The sequence below is a fragment of the Chiloscyllium punctatum genome, chromosome 4 (assembly GCF_047496795.1).
Source record: "Chiloscyllium punctatum isolate Juve2018m chromosome 4, sChiPun1.3, whole genome shotgun sequence".
Taxonomy (NCBI): domain Eukaryota; kingdom Metazoa; phylum Chordata; class Chondrichthyes; order Orectolobiformes; family Hemiscylliidae; genus Chiloscyllium; species Chiloscyllium punctatum.
This window is the reverse complement of record NC_092742.1, coordinates 49,669,701-49,689,224: the sequence shown is the minus strand read 5'-3', so window position 1 is coordinate 49,689,224 and position 19,524 is coordinate 49,669,701. Positions and strand designations below refer to the sequence as shown.

Here is a 19,524-nt window from a genome sequence, read left to right as displayed (position 1 = left end):
AATCTCTGGACTTTGTCACTTCCTGTGAGCAATCACTATCCAACACTACCAAAGCTCAATCACATGAAATACATTTCCTTATTGCTTCCTGAAGCCACATAAATCATGCATTTGCATTTGAAAGCTATACCTCACTGACACAATTCAAGATGAATAATAGCTCATTGCTCCTACAAACCTGTAACTGTCACCAGCATTTGCAACATGAACAAGCAAACCCGTCTGCATTGAAGGAATTTCCTCACCAACTTTGTTATTTCCCATCAAAAGTTTGAAGATTTCAATTACTCACCTTAAAGTCTTCAAAAAGGAATATATTCCAAACTTCTCTCATAAACATAGGGTTATGATATTTATAAAAAAAAAATTTGCTAGCTTCTGTACAAATAGAAAATTTGTGGCTGCAGACAAAAACAGTGTGCTGGAGAAACTCAGCAAATCTGGTGGCAAAAGAGTCAACACTTCCAGATTCTTTGCCAGAGGGACCTCCAGCAGTTTCAGATTTCCAGCAGCCACAGTTCTTTATTTTTATTTTAGTGACTACATTGAGTCTGAGCAATCCCTTGCAGCGGGTCATAGAACCTCTATTGATTTGCATGGCATCTGATTATACACGCTATTTGCATTTATACTGCAGCCAAGCACTAGAGTCATAGAGATGTACAGCATGGAAACAGACCCTTCGGTCCAACCTGTCCATGCCGACCAGATATCCCAACCCAATCTAGTCCCACCTGCCAGCACCCAGCCCATATCCCTCCAAACCCTTCCTATTCATATACCCATCCAAATGCCTCTTAAACATTGCAACGTTTACCAGCTTCCTCTGGCAGCTCATTCCATACAAGTACCACCCTCTCCATGAAAACGTTGCCCCTTAGGTCTCTTTTATATGTTTCCCCTCTCACCCTAAACCTATGCCCTCTAGTTCTGGACTCCCCGACCCCAGGGAAAAGACTTTGTCTATTTATCCTATCCATGCCCCTCAATTTTGTAAACCTCTATAAGGTCACTCCTCAGCCTCCGACGCTCCAGGGAAAAGAGCCTCAGCCTGTTCAGCCTCTTCCTGTAGTTCTGATCCTCCAACCCTGGCAACATCCTTGTAAATCTTTTCTGAACCTTTCAAATTTCACAACATCTTTCCAATAGGAAGGAGACCAGAATTGCACACAATATTCCAACAGTGGCCTAACCAATGTCCTGTACAGCCGCGACATGACCTCCCAACTCCTGTACTCAATACTCTGACCAATAAAAGAAAGCATACCAAACGCCTTCTTCACTATCCTATCTACCTGTGACTCCACTTTCAAGGAGCTATGAACCTGCACTCCAAGGTCTCTTTGTTCAGCAACACTCCCTCGGATCTTACCATTAAGTGTATAAGTCCTGCTAAGATTTGCTTTCCCAAAATGCAGCATCTCGCATTTACCTGAATTAAACTCCATCTGCCACTTCTCAGCCCATTGGCCCATCTGGTCCAGATCCTGTTGTAATCTGAGGTAACCCTCTTCGCTGTCCACTACATCTCCAATTTTGGTGTCATCTGCAAACTTACTAAGTGTACCACTTATGCTCGCATCCAAATCATTTATGTAAATGACAAAAAGTAGAGGGCCCAGCACCGATCCTCATGGCACTCCACTGGTCACAGACCTGCAGTCTGAAAAACAACCCTCCACCACCATCCTCTGTCTTCTACCTTTGAGTCAGTTCTGTATCCAAATGGCTAGTTCTCCCTGTATTCCATGAGATCCAACCTTGCTAATCAGTCTCCCATGGGGAACCTTGTCGAACGCCTTACTGAAGTCTATACAGATCACATCTACCGCTCTGCCCTCATCAATCCTCTTTGTTACTTCTTCAAAAAACTCAATCAAGTTTGTGAGACATGATTTCCCATGCACAAAGCCATGTTGACTATCCCAAATCAGTCCTTGCATTTCCAAATACATGTACATCCTGTCCCTCAGGATTCCCTCCAACAACTTGCCCACCACCGAGGTCAGGCTCACCGGTCTATAGTTCCCTGACTTGTATTTACCGCCCTTCTTAAACTGTGGCACGTTTGCCAGCCTCCAGTCTACCGGCACCTCACCTGTGACTATCGATGATACAAATATCTCAGCAACAGGCCCAGCAATCACCTCTCTAGCTTCCCACAGAGTTCTTGGGTACACCTGATCAGGTCCTGGGAACTTATCCACTTTTAACCATTTCAAGACATCCAGCACTTCCTCCTCTGTAATCTGGACATTTTGAAAGATGTCACCATCTATTTCCCTACAGTCTATATCTTCCATATCCTTTTCCACAGTAAATACTGATGCAAAATATTCATTTAGTATCCACCCCCAATTTTCTGTGGCTCCACGCAAAGGCCGCCTTGCTGATCTTTGAGGGGCCCTATTCTCTCCCTGGTCACCCTTTAGTCCTTAATGTACCCTTTGGATTCTCCTTAATTCTATTTGCCAAAGCTATCTTGTGTCCCCTTTTTGCCCTCCTGATTTCCCTCTTAAATATACTCCTACTGCCTTTACACTCTTCTAAGGATTCACTCGATCTATCCTGTCTATACCTGACATGATTTGGAGATGCCGGTGTTGGACTGGGGTGTACAAAGTTAAAATCACACAACACCAGGTTATAGTCCAACAGGTTTAATTGGAAGTACACTAGCTTTCGGAGCGACGCTCCTTCATCAGGTGATAGTCCTGATGATAGTCACCTGATGAAGGAATATCATCAGGACTATCACCTGATGAAGGAGTGTCGTTCTGAAAGCTAGTGTGCTTCCAATTAAACCTGTTGGACTATAACCTGGTGTTGTGTGATTTTTAACTTTATACCTGACATATGCTTCCTTCTTTTTTTAACCAAACCCTCAATTTCTTTAGTCATCCAGAATTCCCTATACCTACCAGACTTCCCTTTCACCCTGACAGGAATATACTTTCTCTGGATTCTTGTTATCTCATTTCTCAAGGCTTCCCATTTTCCAACTGTACCTTTACCTGCGAACATCTGCCCCCAATCAGCTTTCAAAAGTTTTTGCCTAATACCGTCAAAATTGGCCTTTCTCCAATTTAGAACTTCAACTTTTAGATCTGGTCTATCCTTTTCCATCACTATTTTAAAACGAATAGAATTATGGTCACTGGCCCCAAAGTGCTCCCCCACTGACAGCTCAGTCACCTACTCTGCCTTATTTCCCAAGAGTAGGTCAAGTAGGTACATCCACGTATTGAATCAGAAAACTGTCTTGTACACACTTAACAAATTCCTCTCCATCTAAACTTTTAACACTATGGCAGTCCCAGTCGATGTTTAGAAAGTTAAAATCCCCTACCATAACTACCCTATTATTCTTACAGGTAGCTGAGATCTCCTTACAAGTTTGTTTCTCAATTTCCCTCTGACTATTGGGGGGGGGGGGGGGGGGGGGGTCTATAATACAATCACAATAAGGTGATCATCCCTTTCTTATTTCTCAGTTCCACCCAACTAACTTCCCTGGATGTATTTCCGGGAATATCCTCCCTCAGCACAGCTGTAATGCTATCCCTTATCAAAAATGCCACTCCCCCTCCTCTCTTGCCTCCCTTTCTATCCTTCCTGTAGCATTTGTATCCTGGAACATTAAGCTGCCAGTCCTGCCCATCCCTGAGCCATGTTTCCGTAATTGCTATGATATCCCAGTCCCATGTTCCTAACCATGCCCTGAGTTCATCTGCCTTCCCTGTTAGGCCCCTTGCATTGAAATAAATGCAGTTTAATTTATTAGTCCTACCTTGTCCCTGCCTGGCCTGACTGTTTCACTCACTTCTGTTCTCAGCTGTACCCGTCTCAGATCGATCTCTTTCCTCACTATCTCCCTGGGTCCCAACCCTCTCTCTCCACACCCCCCCCCCGCCTCTTCCCCCCCCCCCCCCCCCCCCCCCCCCACACCTTACTAGTTTAAATCCTCCCAAGCAGTTCTAGCAAATCTCCCTGCCAGTATATTAATCCCATTCCAATTTAGGTGCAATCTGTCTTTCTTGTACAGGTCACTTCTACCCCAAAAGAGATTCCAATGATCCAAAAATGCGAATCCTTCTCCCATACACCAGCTCCCCAGCCATGCTTTCATCTGCTCAATCCACCTATTCCTGCCCTCACTAGCTTGTAGCACTGGGAGTAATCCAGATATTACTACCCTTGAGGACCTCCTTTTTAAATTTCTGCCTAACTCTCTGTAATCACCCTTCAGAATCTCAACCTTTTCCCTTCCTATATCGTTGGTTCCAATGCGGACAATGACCCCTTGCTGGCCCCTCTCCCCCTTGAGAACATTCTGCACCGTCTCGGAGACATCCTTGATCCTGGCACCACGGAAATTACACACCATTCAGCTTTTTCTCTGCTGACCACAGAAACGTCTGTCTCTACCTCTGACTACAGAATCTCCTAACACAATTGATCTCTTGGAAGTCAATGTATCCCTCGTTGCATTAGAGCCAGACTGATAATTTCATTGATATTCTTACTCGGGACTGTTTTAAGGCCAGCCAATGCTTTTGTGATCAAATTGTTGCAAAGAAGAGAACATAGTTCACCTTTAGTTTTCACATTTTGTAAATAGGAGGGCCGAATTTCCAAGTACGTTCTCTCAATTTTGGGTCAAAAACAGCCTTGCGATTACATAAGTTGTGTAGCTATCATTGCAAACAGAAAACAGAACAAACCTGAAATGAATGACATTGGCAGTAATATAATCAAAAATAGTTCTACTTGCAAATAATCAATGACAAGATTTCCCCGTCAGATACTTAGTTACACGCTCTTGCATAAGTATGGCGCTTCCAGATTAGTCACATGTAAAATTACCAATATGTTTAAGGCAAAGACATTATGAAAAAGAAAACAATAAACTCAAAAAATACAATACACATAAAATATACTCATTTAGAATTGAATACAAGAATGTCCTCCAATCATCCTAAAACACTGTACAGATCAATAAATTTCACAGCAAAGAATGATACCTAATATGAAACACTTGGTGTTTTCTCCATTAAATGACATCTTATACTGCTTCTTTTCATGTGCAACTTCAAACATTTAGTAGAGTTAATTTATAAAAGTTAAAAAGACATACAATAATTATAACCAAAGGCTTCAAACAGATCAATAAGGTTAAAATGAAAGGATATCATATCCAAAACGAATAGTGTCATTCACTTTTAGAGTTATGTACATCTGGTCAGGAATCCTCACATCATTCACAAATGTCTGTGGAAATAGAATGCAGATACAAATTGTAAGTGTTTAAATTCAAAGGTTTTACACTCAAAAATAAGCCACTTGCAATCTGCTCAGTTAAACAAAGAATTATATTTTTAAAATTCCATTTTTAAAATTACTTCTTTTATATATTAATTTAGAATCATATTATGGTGGTTTCTGAATTAACAATAGATGGTTTTAGAAGTACATTTTTTTAAAAATTGCCATAGGATGGGGTTGTTGTTACCTAAGCCAGAATTTATTGTCCATCCCAAATGTTCAAGGGCAGAAAAGAGTCAATCACATTGCCATGAATCTGGAGTCACAGGTTGATCAGACCAGATAAGGTCTGAACCATGTCGGTTTTCATGACAAACAGTAGTGACAAGTTTGCCATTAGACTAGCTTTTAATTCCAGGTTTTTTTCTTTTAAATTCAAATTTCATCATCTACCATGGTGGGATTCAAACTGGTGTTCCAAGAATATTAGCCTCGGTTTCTGGATTATGAGTCCAGTGACATTACCACTGCACCGACACACACATCTCGCTAAATGAAACATTTTTCGAATCCAATGAACCGTATTAACAAAATCTATGCATGTGTAAACAGGGTAAAACAGAAGCTTAATTGTTTTGCTACATACCCCATTCAGACTTCCAAGATCCTTTACCCGGTGTTCATCTGTAGCTGTGTCATAGTTGATTACTGCATGCTGCTTGTCTACACTGCGAGACTAGGAAAACAATATAATGAATTCTAAGATGTTCAGAAGAAGCCTTCAACATTGTGCCAATTGGTTCCAGTCTAACATAGCTACTTCTCTTGGATTAGAAATATTCATGACCAAAAAAAAGTACATGATGTGTGTAACTCCTATTTGTTGTACAGTTGCTGGTTAACACCACGTACCATTAGTTACCCTAATAACCAATTGTTCTATTTACACATCTGAAGATCAATCTAACCAAAATAAAAAAAATTGTATGAGGCCAATCAGTATCTTAGAGAAAATGATAAACGTTAGCTTTCAAAATCTGTAATATCAATCATTACTTTCCCTTTCAAGTTGAACGGTCGGTTAGTATATTTTAGCTCCAGAAATTACACTTTTTCTTTTTATAACTGCAAATCAAATTCAGTCCAAATTTATAATGTTTTAAAGCCAGCCCAAGATGCAATGTTATGTCCAATATGGAAACCAGCTAATAAGGAGGAGATTCAACTCAAAATATCAAAAGGTCACTGGTTGTGTCAGCAAGTTCTGAAAAACTAAGGTTGCAAAACCTATACTTATCATTTACATTCCAGCACAATACTAAACTCTCAGTTCAAATAACTTGTGTAGAAAAAAAACTTAGCTGACATTTTGGATTCATAGCCTTCTTCAAAACCGTTTTTAGCCACGGCTATTCAAAAATCCTGATCTAGTTTCAAGTTCTAAGGTGTACATTCCTTTACTTTCCTTTTGTATTGAACACTATCCCCTTTTGTGTGGCCCTGTGCATATTTGTCATACACTTGAAATTGAGCTTTCATTGTTTTTCTCTCCAGCCTGGCAGGTAATAAAACCTGCTCTTTTCCAAGTCAAAAACAAAACTTATAATTAACTATTTACTGGTACAGTAAAAATCAGTTTAAAACTGGAGAAAGATAATACCATGCACTAAAAATAGTAAATGTTTGTTTTAAGCAATTGAGAAAGGTAAAATGAGGGAAACTGATTCACCTCTTCCCACCTGATCTCATCACAATAATGCAATTACTCATGTACATGGCAAGTGCAATGAGAAATACTCAAATAATGACCAGCAATTAAAAGGGAGCAAGAGAATGCAACATAAAATTCAACAATGTTTTCTGTAGGCAATTTCAGAATACAAAAACAAGCACAAAATTATCCTGAACATTTTCTAGCATAAAGCTTAGTACTCTTAATATATTTGTTCATTCAAAACTAAAATGATTCAGTCAAGTTTTTCTACATTGGATTGGGATAAAACTCAAATTATACCTATTGACAGCTACAATAGGTTGTACCAAATTTATTGATAGCTAAAAATCGCAATTTGCAATAGGAAAAAGTATATTTATCAAGTCTGGCCTCAATTCAGACATTGCAGTTTAAAGAAATCTTGACCCTTTAAAGCTTTGCAAACATCCACTAAATGTTAGACATGCTGGGGTAGAAATTCCTGCTTTCTCAGTCTAGATGGGAATTCCTACTTTCAATTAAATGAGTTGTGCTAAGTTTATCAAGTAGCTAACCAACACCCGAATATGCTATAGTCATGGTTCAATCACACAAATTATATTACATTAGGTAAAACTCAAGAACTACAAGTTGACTTCCATGGGTCTCCTAATAATTCTGCAGTCAGACTCAAGATTTAGAGTCAGAGGTCTGCAACACAGAAAAAGCCCTTTGCCACATTGATAAAAACAAACACCTAACTATACTAACCTCATTTTCCAGCACTTGGCCTTATAGCCTTGCATGCTTCTGATTTTCTGAGAATTTCAGATTTCTTGGCTGTGCTAAATGAACTACCACTATACCACTAAGGTATAGACATCTCTTGGTACAATTTTTCACTGTAAAAGGGTTAGCAATTGGAATTGTTCTCAGTGTGATCCCCTCAACAGAACAAGTAACAGAAAAATGACTTAGTCTGCTATGATAGTAGTGTTCAGTGAGCTTGTCACCAGAACTCAAATGACAGGCGGACACAAAAGATGTATATAAACCAAAATAATTTCTGAACGTTGCAACAAAACATTAAAATGTTTGATAAACTGAACTAAATTTAAGTAAAAACCAAAAGAAATGTGGATGCTGGAAATCAGAAATAAAAACAGAACTTGCTGGAAAAGCTCAGCAGGTCTGGCAGCATCTGTGGAGGAAAAGAAAAATCAGTATTAATGTTTTGGGTCGAGTGACCCTTCCTCAGAACTGGATTTACACTTGGTCCATATGGGGTGATATAGTTTTCTCATTTCCAAAGTCATGTACTTAGAATTCAACTCTACCGAACATTCCCTTACTGATGCCAAGTTTTGCATCACTATCTTATGGTACTTCTGTAATTTTGAGAAATAAATTTGTAAGCATACTAAAATATTTGTAGTCTCAAACTTCTAAGAAATATGGAACAAACATTCTAGCATGTGCTTGGTACAGGAATAAAGAAACCTCTAGCAGTTAAAATCTGTGGTAGAGTCTAGAACTTTAATGTCTTTATTCAAGCATATGTTTAAACGATCACTTAGTATTTTGGATGTATTTTAATTAACCATTAACTTATATCAGTTAGTGGGCTTAAGAACTCATCTGCACATAAAAACGACATTTAGGACTGGGACCACAAAGTAAACTCAACCCAAACTAATGGGATTAAAATCTAAAGCCTTCCTTTGATGCCTGAAAAAAATTTGCTACAATTCAAAACTGGGCAATATCAATCCAGTTTCTAAAGGAAGCCTCAACTGCAAAAAGGTAGCAATCTCATGCAGAGATTACAGAATGGCTGATGTGAGAAATAAAATGGTGATGAAAAAAAATGCTCCTGAGGCTGAATCCATAAGTAGAACAATCTATATTCTTAGCACAGATTCCATCCCAGCACTCACTGAACACTACTAATAAAAAATCCTGGAGCAAATTACTGCAGATGCTAGAATCTGTACTATAAACAAATAATGCTGGATGTCACACTGTGTCAGGTAGCATCCGTTTTCCAATGATACTGCCTGATGTGCTGTGATTTCCAGCATTTTCTGTATTTGGAAATATATAGTCCACTTTTTTTTAAAAAAAACTTTTTGCCATTACTTGATAGTACACTTTTGACTGCTCTAACTTGTTTGGTTTACAATAAATTACTGCACATTTGCAACATAAAACCGTAAACATCTTGTTTATGCTGAACTGGAGAGTGTTATTGAATGGGGATTTCAGCATTATATCATGTAACATATAATACTCTGTTGCACAATTGTGTGGAACTGTTTGTGCCCATCTAAGATCACTATGGGCAGCTTTTGTGCCTTTGATCACTAAGCCCGATCAGTGGGTCAGATTTTATTTAAACAAATAAAAGGTAGCTCCTAACATCAAGTTATTTATGTTTTAGGTCTTCATTGCTAGGAGATTTCTCTGAAACTATGGAAACAATTAGCATATACAGTATGTTCTTTTTCTAAGTTTCTTTGTATAAAAGGTAAGACAACACGTATGCATGTGACACACCCATACTGGACTGGACACAGAATTTTTCAAAGGTCTCAACAGTCCATAGAAATGAAAGTTGTAAAAAAAAACTAAGACAATGTTCAAAGATTACTCATAATTCACAGAGTCTACCTTTTTTGTGCGATGCTCTCTGTTACAGATAAAACAAAACATTGCTTCAGCTGCCTCTTTCAAAGAACATACTGATCGTACAGTGCTTCCAATGTGTTACAAGAATTCAGAGCAACTACATCTGCTTAAAGGAACACAAAACTATACTCTACATGGTACACATTCCTTACAAAGTAAAGAGTGATTCTGACTAGATATCAGAACATTCCTGCTTTAAAATAGGTAAATGGATTCTGGCCATGTGATATACATTGTTGGACTATCCCTTTTATCCTCCCCGTATTTTTTTTTAATTCATTCATGGGATGTGTGTGTCACTGGCTGGTCCAGAATTGATTGCCGACCCCTGGTTGCCATTGAGAAGACTGTGGTGAGCTGCTTTCTTGAACCACTGCAGCCCATTTAATGTAGGTATACCCACAATGCTAATCAAAAAGTAGTAAGATTTTGACCCAGTGACACTGAAGGGGAGTGTGGCTTGGAAAGGAACTTGCAGGTGGTAGTATTCCCACATGTGTACTGCCCTTGCCTTTCTTGATGGTAGTCATCATGGGTTTGAAAAGGTGCTATCTAAGGAGCTCGAAGATAGTGGCACTGGCTACTTTGCCTTGGGTGACGTCAGCTTCTTGAGTGTTGTAGCAAGTGGAATCATTGAAGCAAGTGGAATTTTTGGCTCTTGATTTATGCCTTGCAAATGGTGATCGCGGCTTTGTGGAGTTAGGTGGCGCATACTAACTACAGATTCTAGCCTCTATCCTGCTCCTGTTGCCACTGTATGTATTTAGCTAGTCCAGTTCAATTACTGGTCAATGATGTCTCCCAGATGTCAACAGTGGGGTATTTAGCAATAGCACTGTCAGTATATGTCAAAGGATGGTGGTTAAATTCTCCCTAGTCAGAGATGGCCTTGTCTGACTTATATGGCTCAATTATTTGTAATTTATCTGACCAAACTTTTGTATTTTCCAGGTCTTGATACATTTGAATATGGACTGTTTCAGCATCTGAGGAATGATGCTGAACATTGTGCAATTATTGGTGAACATTCCCACTTCTGGCCTTATAACTGAGGGCAGGTCATTGATGAAGCAGCTGAAGGTGACTGGGTCTAGGATACGTCATTAAGGAGCTCCAGCAGAGGTGTCCTATAGCTGGAATGACTGACCTCCAACAATCACAATCATCTTCCTTTTTGCTTGAAGCAACAAAGATCTTCCCTTCCCCCCCCGCCCACCACACATAATTCCAATCGAACCTCATTTCGCCAAACAATGTTAAATGCTACTTTGATGTTGGGGCAGTCAGTTTCACATTCTCTCTGGAGTTCAGCTCTTTTGTCCACGTTTGAACCAAGGCTATAATGATGTCAGAGCTGTTGGGCCTGGTGGAGCCCAAACAGAGCATCAGTGAGCAGGTTATCAAGTGCTGCTCGATAGCACTTTTGATGACACCTCCTATTAGTTGCTCGATGATGGATAGCAGACTAATGGTAGTAATCGATTGGGTTGAATTTGACCTGCTTTGTGTGTACAGGACACACCTAGGCAATTTTCCATATTTTCAGGTAGATAATATGTTGTTGCTGTACACGTACAGCTTGGCTAAGGGCACAGCAATTTCTAGAGCACAAGTTTTCAGTACTACTGCTCAAATACTGTCAGGCCCCATAACCTTTGTGGTATCCAATGTTTGACATGGGCACTTCTTGCTGCCAATAGTTGACACAGAAGTGAACCGAAAGACTCCTCCCATATCTGAAGGGAGGTCAGATAGTCCTGTTACATTAAGCCAGTCGAGCAAGTTTAGGCAACAATTTTGCTTTAGGTAAAGCACAGGCCTCACTCTGATGTGCAAAGTTAACCTAGCATTGACCTCTTCTGACTGCTTGAACTTTTCTGTCAATTAAAAACAATTGTAAGAGTTAAAGATATCATATTGTATTTACTGACTTCAAACCATAGTCACAGGTTCTGCCAAATGTATGAAAATATTATCCAGCCATCCTATCTCAGCATCCTGATTCTATTGATGGCTACAGTGTGCAATATAAACAAAGAAACAAAGAAAATTTACAGCCCAGGAACAGGCCCTTCGGCCCTCCAAGCCTGAGCTGATCCAAATCTACTATCTAAACCTGTCACCCAATTCCAAGCATCTGAATCCCTCTGCTCCCCACCTACTCATGCATCTGTCCAGACGCATCTTAAATGAATCTACCGTACCTTCCTCTACCACTTCTGCTGACAACATGTTCCAGACGCCCACCACCCTCTGTGTAAAGTATTTGCCACGTGTATCCCCCTTAAACTTTTCACCTTTCACCTTGAAAGCATGGCCTCTTGTTATTGAATCCTTCACCCTGGTAAAAAGCTTACCTTTATCTAACCTGTCTATACCCTTCATGGTTTTGTAAACCTCAATCAGGTCCCCCCTCAATCTCCTTTTCTCTAATGAAAATAAACCTAACCTACTCAACTTCTCTTCATAGCTAGTACCTTCCATACCAGGCAACATCCTCGTAAACCTTCTCTGCACCCTCTCCAAAGCATCCACATCCTTTTGGTAATGTGGCGACCAGAACTGTACACCATATTCTAAATGCAACCGAATCAATGTCTTGTACAACTTTAACATGACTTGCCAGCTCTTATACTCAATACCCCATCCGATGAAGGCAAGCATACTATATGTCTTCTTGACCACTCTATCCAGCTGTGTAGCAACCTTCAGGGTATAATGGATCTGCACTCCCAGATCTCTCTGCCTATCAACTTTCCCCAAGGCTCTTCCGTTCATTGTATAATTCGCTCTTGAATTAGACTTGCCTAAATGCATCACCTCACATTTGTCTGGATTGAACTCCACCTGCCACTTTTCTGCCCAACTCTCCAATCTATCTATGTTCCCCTGTATTCATTGACAGACCCTTATGCTTTCTGCTACTCCACCAATCTTCGTGGTGATCATACCAACAGTGCCCTCTTCCAGATCATTGATGTATATCACAAACAACAGTGGCCCCAACACTGACCCCTGTGGAACACCACTGGTCACCTTTCTCCATTTCATGAAACTCCCTTCAATTACTACTGTCTGTCTCCTGTTGCTCAACCAGTTCTTTATCCACCTCGCTAGAACATCCTGCACACCATGTGACTTCACTTTCTCTATTAGTTTACCATGGGGAACCTTATCAAATGCCTTACTAAAGTCCATGTATATGACATCAACAGCCCTTCCTTCATCTATCAACTTGGTCACTTCCTCAAAGAACTTTATTAAGTTATGATCTCCCCAACACAAAACCATGTTGCCTATCACTGATAAGCCCATTCTTTTCTAAATATAAATAGATCCTATCCCTCAAAGCTACAAAGTTAAAGTTCTGTGTTTTATAAGTAAATCTATAAGCTTCACAAACTATTTTCCAAAACTGATAAAAGAAGTGGGAAACAAAAGAGTGCTAAGGGAGGATAAACACGTGGAGGCACCTCTTTGCAGAATTCATGAAAGCAGGTCTCCATCCAGTCTGTGCACTGGTCAGTGAGTAGCACAGTAAAATCCAAAAATTGGTCATTGCAGAAAATAACCTCTTAAATAATGTTCATTATTTCTAAACAATTGTCATATTTTGAGTGACCGTACAACACTCTCTCTCTGCAGATTATTTGTATTATTTACCTGAAGCATTAATTCACAATCTTCACGTCCAACAAAAATCATCTCTTTCGGGAGTCGGTGGCGAGAGCCACAACTGCTCACCAGAAACCAAGATGTCACACTCATTCTTAGTGTCTTAGGACTTAATTTCCACAACTTAACATTCTAAACAAAAGAGAAAAATACAACAGATCATTCTTAGTAATTTGCTTTCTTTCAGTTATGTTTATAAAATAATTAAGGCGAAAGAAGAAATTACTGTCCCTTTGAAATACAGAAGTAATAAACATCAGGAACTTATTCTTGTTCAATATTTTCTATTACTTAGACTTGTCAGTGTTAAATGTGCAGGTTAAAATAATAACATTCTATAATTATAAAACACTCTTGAAACTCTAAAAACAAATTTGAAAGAATTGTTTGTTCCTAACATCGGATTTCCAATTGAAACAGTTATATAAATGTAACCAGAATTGTATAACATTCGATTTCTTGGAATGATTACACACAGCACAGAGCATTCCCATCAGGCATTAGGGTTTTGAGGCGCACCATTACTGTCTTGAAATCATTCAGATTTTTCTATTGCATGTGTTTTCCATGTGCTTTTCGTGGTCAATTTTTAAATACTTTTTGCCAATAGCTGATGTGGTCAGAGTTTTGGGGCATTTGTGGGCAGCATTTGCAATCACTGTGTTCATGACATGAAAGTAGGTCGATCTCTTCAGTTCCCACCCAGATTTTCTTTCAATTATTTGCCACATGGAACTAAAAGAAAATCAGCCCAATCAGATGGAAAACTGCAGCTGAATTATTAATTTATTCAAAACGCCGATGAAAATGTAATACGGATATTTGCTTTTTTATATACACATACTTTGCATGATTTTTAAAAATAACTTGTTCAGGTTGATTTAGGTGTTTTTATATATAAGTGAAATTGAAAAGTAAGCTGCAAACAAGAATTGAGAAATACCTCACTGGATGCATCCTCCATGTATATGGCTTTTTATGTTGAAATCAATATTAAACAGGAGATATCTGCTGGATAAACCTATAAAATGTATGAAAGATAGCCCAGCAAATATAACTCTCGCGAGATAGCTATATCAATGTTTCTTTTAATACATTAATGTGTGTGTATATATATATATATATATATTATATATATAAATCTAAGATCTGGGCGTTTCAAAAATACAAAAAGAAAAGCCAGATCCTCCTGACAAACTGCAGCATAACCCTGCAATTCTGATTCTCTAGTTGGCCTTCTCGGTCACTGAATATGGAAACAATTCAATGCACGAACAAAACAAGCAATGGCCTTTTACACAATAACAAGGAGTAGCAGCACCGGGACGAGGGACACCGCTTTAGCCAGGCCAAACCCGGCTCTCCCTCGCAGACAGCCGCGGGGGCGGACAGGTGATGCTGCTGCTGCCGCTGTGGGGACCCAGCCCCAAGGCCGGGAGCCGGCTCTTCCAGCCACCCTCCACAATGAGCAGCTTGACAGGGCCGAGCCCCCGGGAAGGGAACCGATTGCGAGCGGCCCGGCCCGGGGAATAGAGGCCGGGTTTTTTTCCCCCTTCCCCCCAGCTCCCACCTTCGCTCGGAGATGAGCCGCTCCCTGCTACCGCCCTGTCGGAAGGAGAGACCGCGGTGCCACATCAGCCACGGCCCGGGAGCTCCCAGTGTAGCAGCCGGCCCCTACTCGGCAGCACCTGACTCCAGCAGCCGGGGTGTGCAGTCCCTCACAGGCTGGAGGGAGAGAGGGAGGCGGTGCACAGTCAGCCAAGCCCTCCCTCAGCCCCTGATGGTGCCGCAGCCCTCAACCATGGCGATTTACCTGCTGTGCAAGATGCAGGGAGCACCAGGGAAATCTGAGACACCACAACACGTAGACGTACAAAGCATTGCCTCAGTCTGATCTCGTACAGCACAGTGCCGGGTAAGATGCTGTGCTCATTTGTCGTTGGACTTTGCCCTGCAGCCAGTGTGGATACATGGTTATGCTGATTAACACCTCGGGCAGATACAGTGTGGCGACCGGTCCCGAGAACACTGTTGGCCTGCCCAATGTTTACAGTCAGGAATGAAAGGAGGTCTGTCCCAATGGTACCTGCATTGTTTGGCGGCGGATGGTACCGTGGCGAGACATTCACATCAATCCCCAACTGTTTATATTCCCACTCCCGCCCTCTCTCTCTCTCCCCCCAAGACAGTGAATAATATCAGATATAAAACTCTAACCAAAGTCAACGGTGGAGATCTGCAAATACTAAAACAGGCATCAAACCCAACAGCCTCTGAGAAGGTGAAAGTGTTGTTATAATAAACGGATTAGAGTTGTCTTGTTTGTCGGAAATCATAACACGAACATGTTGAACAACTATTATATATTTTCTCTGACCTGGAGAAAGACTGCACTCTTGCTTTGTAACATATATCCTACTATCCATTGAGTGCATTCGGTAAATGAAAACTACCAGTTCGACTTGTTTTTCTGCTTTAGAGCTCCAAGTCTTAGTGTCTTATTACATCGGTGTCTGGCTTATACCCAGTCCACAGCTATCGACCAAACTAAATGGGGATATGGTTCTTCGTTTTTAATAACCAGCATATCCTTTATTCACGACAGAGTGTGTGTGTGTGTGTATCAGTAAAAAGTTACCAACGGTGACAAAATCCCTGTTAATACTAATTTGCTTTATGTCCGAAGTGAGTCGTTTGAACAGTAAGTGAACATTGTCAAATTCTAATAGCAGAAACAGAATCACTTAACTAGCCTTAATTTAAAAGTATCAGATTACAAGATTGATATAACGATTTTTTCTCTATTATCCCCCAATATGAAATCCTACCTTAGGCCTGTGTAATACAATGATAATTCCACAACTTTCTCCAGAGCATGGGACGCGAGGCGTCTCATACAAAAAAAATTGAACAAACGCGTGTTGTTGGCAGAGCACGCTGGCTGTCTTAAAATAAACCCTACCCTGAAATCATGTTTCCAAAATGAAAATAATATATATTATTACTCTGAAACCACAACTGGAGAATGCCGTGACAAATAAACTTTTGCCATAGTTCTGGGCGTCATGAGTTACTCTGCAATCAGTGGTATGCCTAGCGAGAGGAAGTGCTGGTTCAGGGACAGATGTCTGTTCTGGAGCAGATTCAAGCAAACCGACGTGACCTTAAAGCGGAAGAAATTCCAACTTATTCACTGAAGTGAGCAGCAGTGTGGCAAATATATTCCGCCACGTAAGTTAGGTGTTGCAAACGGATACACTTACCTGTGCCTCAAACCCAATTTTTATTCATTGTTTTAGAATTGCTCGTCAGAAGTAGCCGAGGAATTATTTATTATGTAACTAGTTTCCATGTGGTGAGGTCATGATGTTCCACCCTGCTGTGCATTTAGAAGGGAGCGGCATTCGTCACTGAGAGACAGGTGCCAATATTCTCATTCAAGACTCGAACAAAAACTCCCCTTGAAGCCTCCCCGTTGGAAGCAGAATTTCGCAATTTTGCACCCTGTAGGTTTACTTTAAAACTACTTATTCCAGATACTTTGAAACAACATTTTCCCGTAATTCCCCCCTCCACACTTAAGTCAATCGGTAAAGAAATGCGAAAGAGAGGGAGGGAAAGAAAAGGAAATTACAGTTTATCTGTGGGGAAATCATTGGAAGCTATAATTAAGAGAGGAGGACTGGAGTTTCCGTTAGTTTATACGGAGCTTATTAGCACAATAGACTGAACCTGTGCAAACACAAAAGTGCGGAAAATTCTAGCGTAAAGTATTATAAACATAAAGTTGAATTCCTGCCATCTTCACTCTGCTTTAAACGTAATTTCCCCTGAAACTGGGCCCACCCACATCAAAATAATGAGGTAAAAACAATGACTGCAGATGCTGGAAACCAGATTCTGGATTAGTGGTGCTGGAAGAGATCAGCAGTTCAGGCAGCATCCAAGTAGCTTCGAAGCTCTTCCAGCACCACTAATCCAGAATCAAAATAATGAAAGGCGAGTTTCTATTCACTACAGCAGTTCGAAGAAAGATTTTTGAGCTGACGCTAAGAGTTTACTTGGCGCACGTTCACTACAGGCACATTTTAAAGGTTTTGTGCATTAAAAATAGTGAATTTATTTAGAATCAAGCTAGTTGACCCGAATGAAACTAGTAAATGGTCCAGTATAGCTTTAAATTATGATTGGAGATTAAGCACACTATTGTTTTTCTGATAAACCTGCTTTCAGCAGCATGAAACCGCTTTCGTAACTGCTACCAAAAACAGCAATATTTGTAATGCAAAGAAAAACAATTTATGACATTGCAATGAGTGGTTCGTGGAAGCATTTACGTTTGTGTTAATGCACATGCATTTGAACGGAAACTTGAGCTAATAATCTCATCAGTTCAAGTTCAAGCGCAATTTGTGCTCTGTTTATCAACTATGGTAGAAGCTGACACCTTACTCTGGTTGACTGATTACCGAGAGAGATCTGTTGTGATTGCAGGACCAACTGCCCTTCGCAACATGATGATGGCCAACAAGCCCAACTAATTTTGTTTTTGGTAAGGAAATAAATAATAGACAGAAGAAGACATACTTTCTACGGTCTCCCAGAAGGCATTCAACAAAGTTTCACATTATACTCTAGCCGATTGTAAGTAAATCATTGATCTGGTTCCAAAACAGAAGATAAGGATAACAGACATCTACTCAAAGAAAGTGACTGTGGTGTACTGCAAGCATCTATGCTGGGACTTCCACACTTCACTGTATTAATTATGTTGACAGCATAGATGTTTTCTATGCTTCCATGTTGACACAGTAGTGTAGACATTACACAAACAATGAAGAGACCGACAGATTAAACAAATGTGGGGAAGGAGCATTAAACAAATGTAGTGCAGGCACATGTAAAGTCATCTACAGTGGACCAAAATGAGGTTGAATCCTGTATTTTTAAATGGTAGAAAGCCAATAAGCATAGTCCTGAAAAAAGATTCATGATACTAAATGAGTATTTTGCATTTGTGTTTACTGGACAGAAGGATATGAAAGATATAGTGAGAATTTGTATAGTGTATACGCAGGTAGGGAAAGAGTTAAGTTTTGAGTTTTTTGAAACAAGAACTTCAGCTGAGTATGACTCAGATCAGATCAGAACTTGCAGTTAACATTGGGGTGCTGCAGGCAAAGGTAATGGGTTAACAAGGTGGAAAAACATTCATTATGTAGAGCCTTTTAACAATATTGAAAGCATTCAGTATGTAAGGTCAGCTAACAAGGGGAAAAGTATCCATTGTATGAATCTGTTTAACAAGGTTAAGAACATTCATTGTATAACAGTAAAGGGCTTGGTCTCTGCTATTGATACTCTTTGATTGTAATGGTCACCCAATTAATATGTATGTTGCTTTATCTGGATACTCCTCCCTGTAAAATGACTATATAGTTCATTGAGAAACTGCTGTTCCAGAGAAGACATAGAATTCATGTCTCTGTGCACATGGGCAATTGTTCTCTCCATCCAGGGCCCAGAATAAAGATGAAGGAGGTAAAACTACACTGAGTCTCTGAGTGTTTTGCTTCGACTGAATGGGGACAGGATGACAATAGAATGTGGCAAAATAGATGGTGACATCTTGAAAAATGTCCATATTACAGAAGAGGTGGTGCTGAATATCTTAAAATGCATAAAGGTGGATTAACCCCCAGGACCTGATCAGGTGTACATTAGAATTCTGTGGGAAGTGATTTGTGAGCCACTTTTCAAGGTATTTGTCTCATCAATAATCACTGGAGAGTGGCAGACATGGTGCCATTACTTATGAAAGGTGGTAAGGAAAAGCCAGAGAACCATAGACCTGACATCGGTGATGAGCAAGTTATTGGAGGGAATCCTGAGGGACAAGATTTACATGTATTTAGAAAGGCCAGGACTGATTAGGAATAAAATCAATGAGGTAGAAGCAATGACTGCAGATAGTAGGACAGTCAACATGGCTTTGTGCATGGGAAATCATATCTCACTAACGTTATTGAGGTTTTTGAAGAAGTAACAAAGAGGATTGATGAGGGCAGAGTGGTGGACGCGATCTATATGGACATCAGTTAGGCACTTGACAAAGTTCCCCATGGGAGACTTGCTAGCATGGAATACACAGGGAGAACTAGCCATTTGGATACAGAACTGGCTAGAAGACAGAGGGTGGAGTG

At 40.2% G+C, this 19,524-nt stretch overlaps 1 protein-coding gene across 6 annotated transcripts in view; it reads right to left on the bottom strand.

Annotated features, from left to right (window-relative positions):
* The window catches only part of LOC140476282 (centrosomal protein of 170 kDa protein B-like), a 91,130-nt gene extending 74,701 nt beyond the window's left edge, over positions 1-16,429 (bottom strand). For 3 of the 6 annotated variants that reach the window (XM_072568644.1, XM_072568645.1, XM_072568650.1), the window contains exons 1-4: positions 14,265-14,349; positions 13,310-13,453; positions 5,912-6,001; positions 5,193-5,271 (exon numbers count right to left, since the gene is read on the bottom strand). In XM_072568644.1, coding sequence (XP_072424745.1) covers positions 5,193-5,271; positions 5,912-6,001; positions 13,310-13,453; positions 14,265-14,285 — 334 coding nt within the window. In that variant the 5' untranslated portion in view covers positions 14,286-14,349. The other 3 variants (XM_072568649.1, XM_072568647.1, XM_072568646.1) reach the window with 3 other exon arrangements.
* Between the last annotated feature and the right edge of the window lie 3,095 nt (positions 16,430-19,524).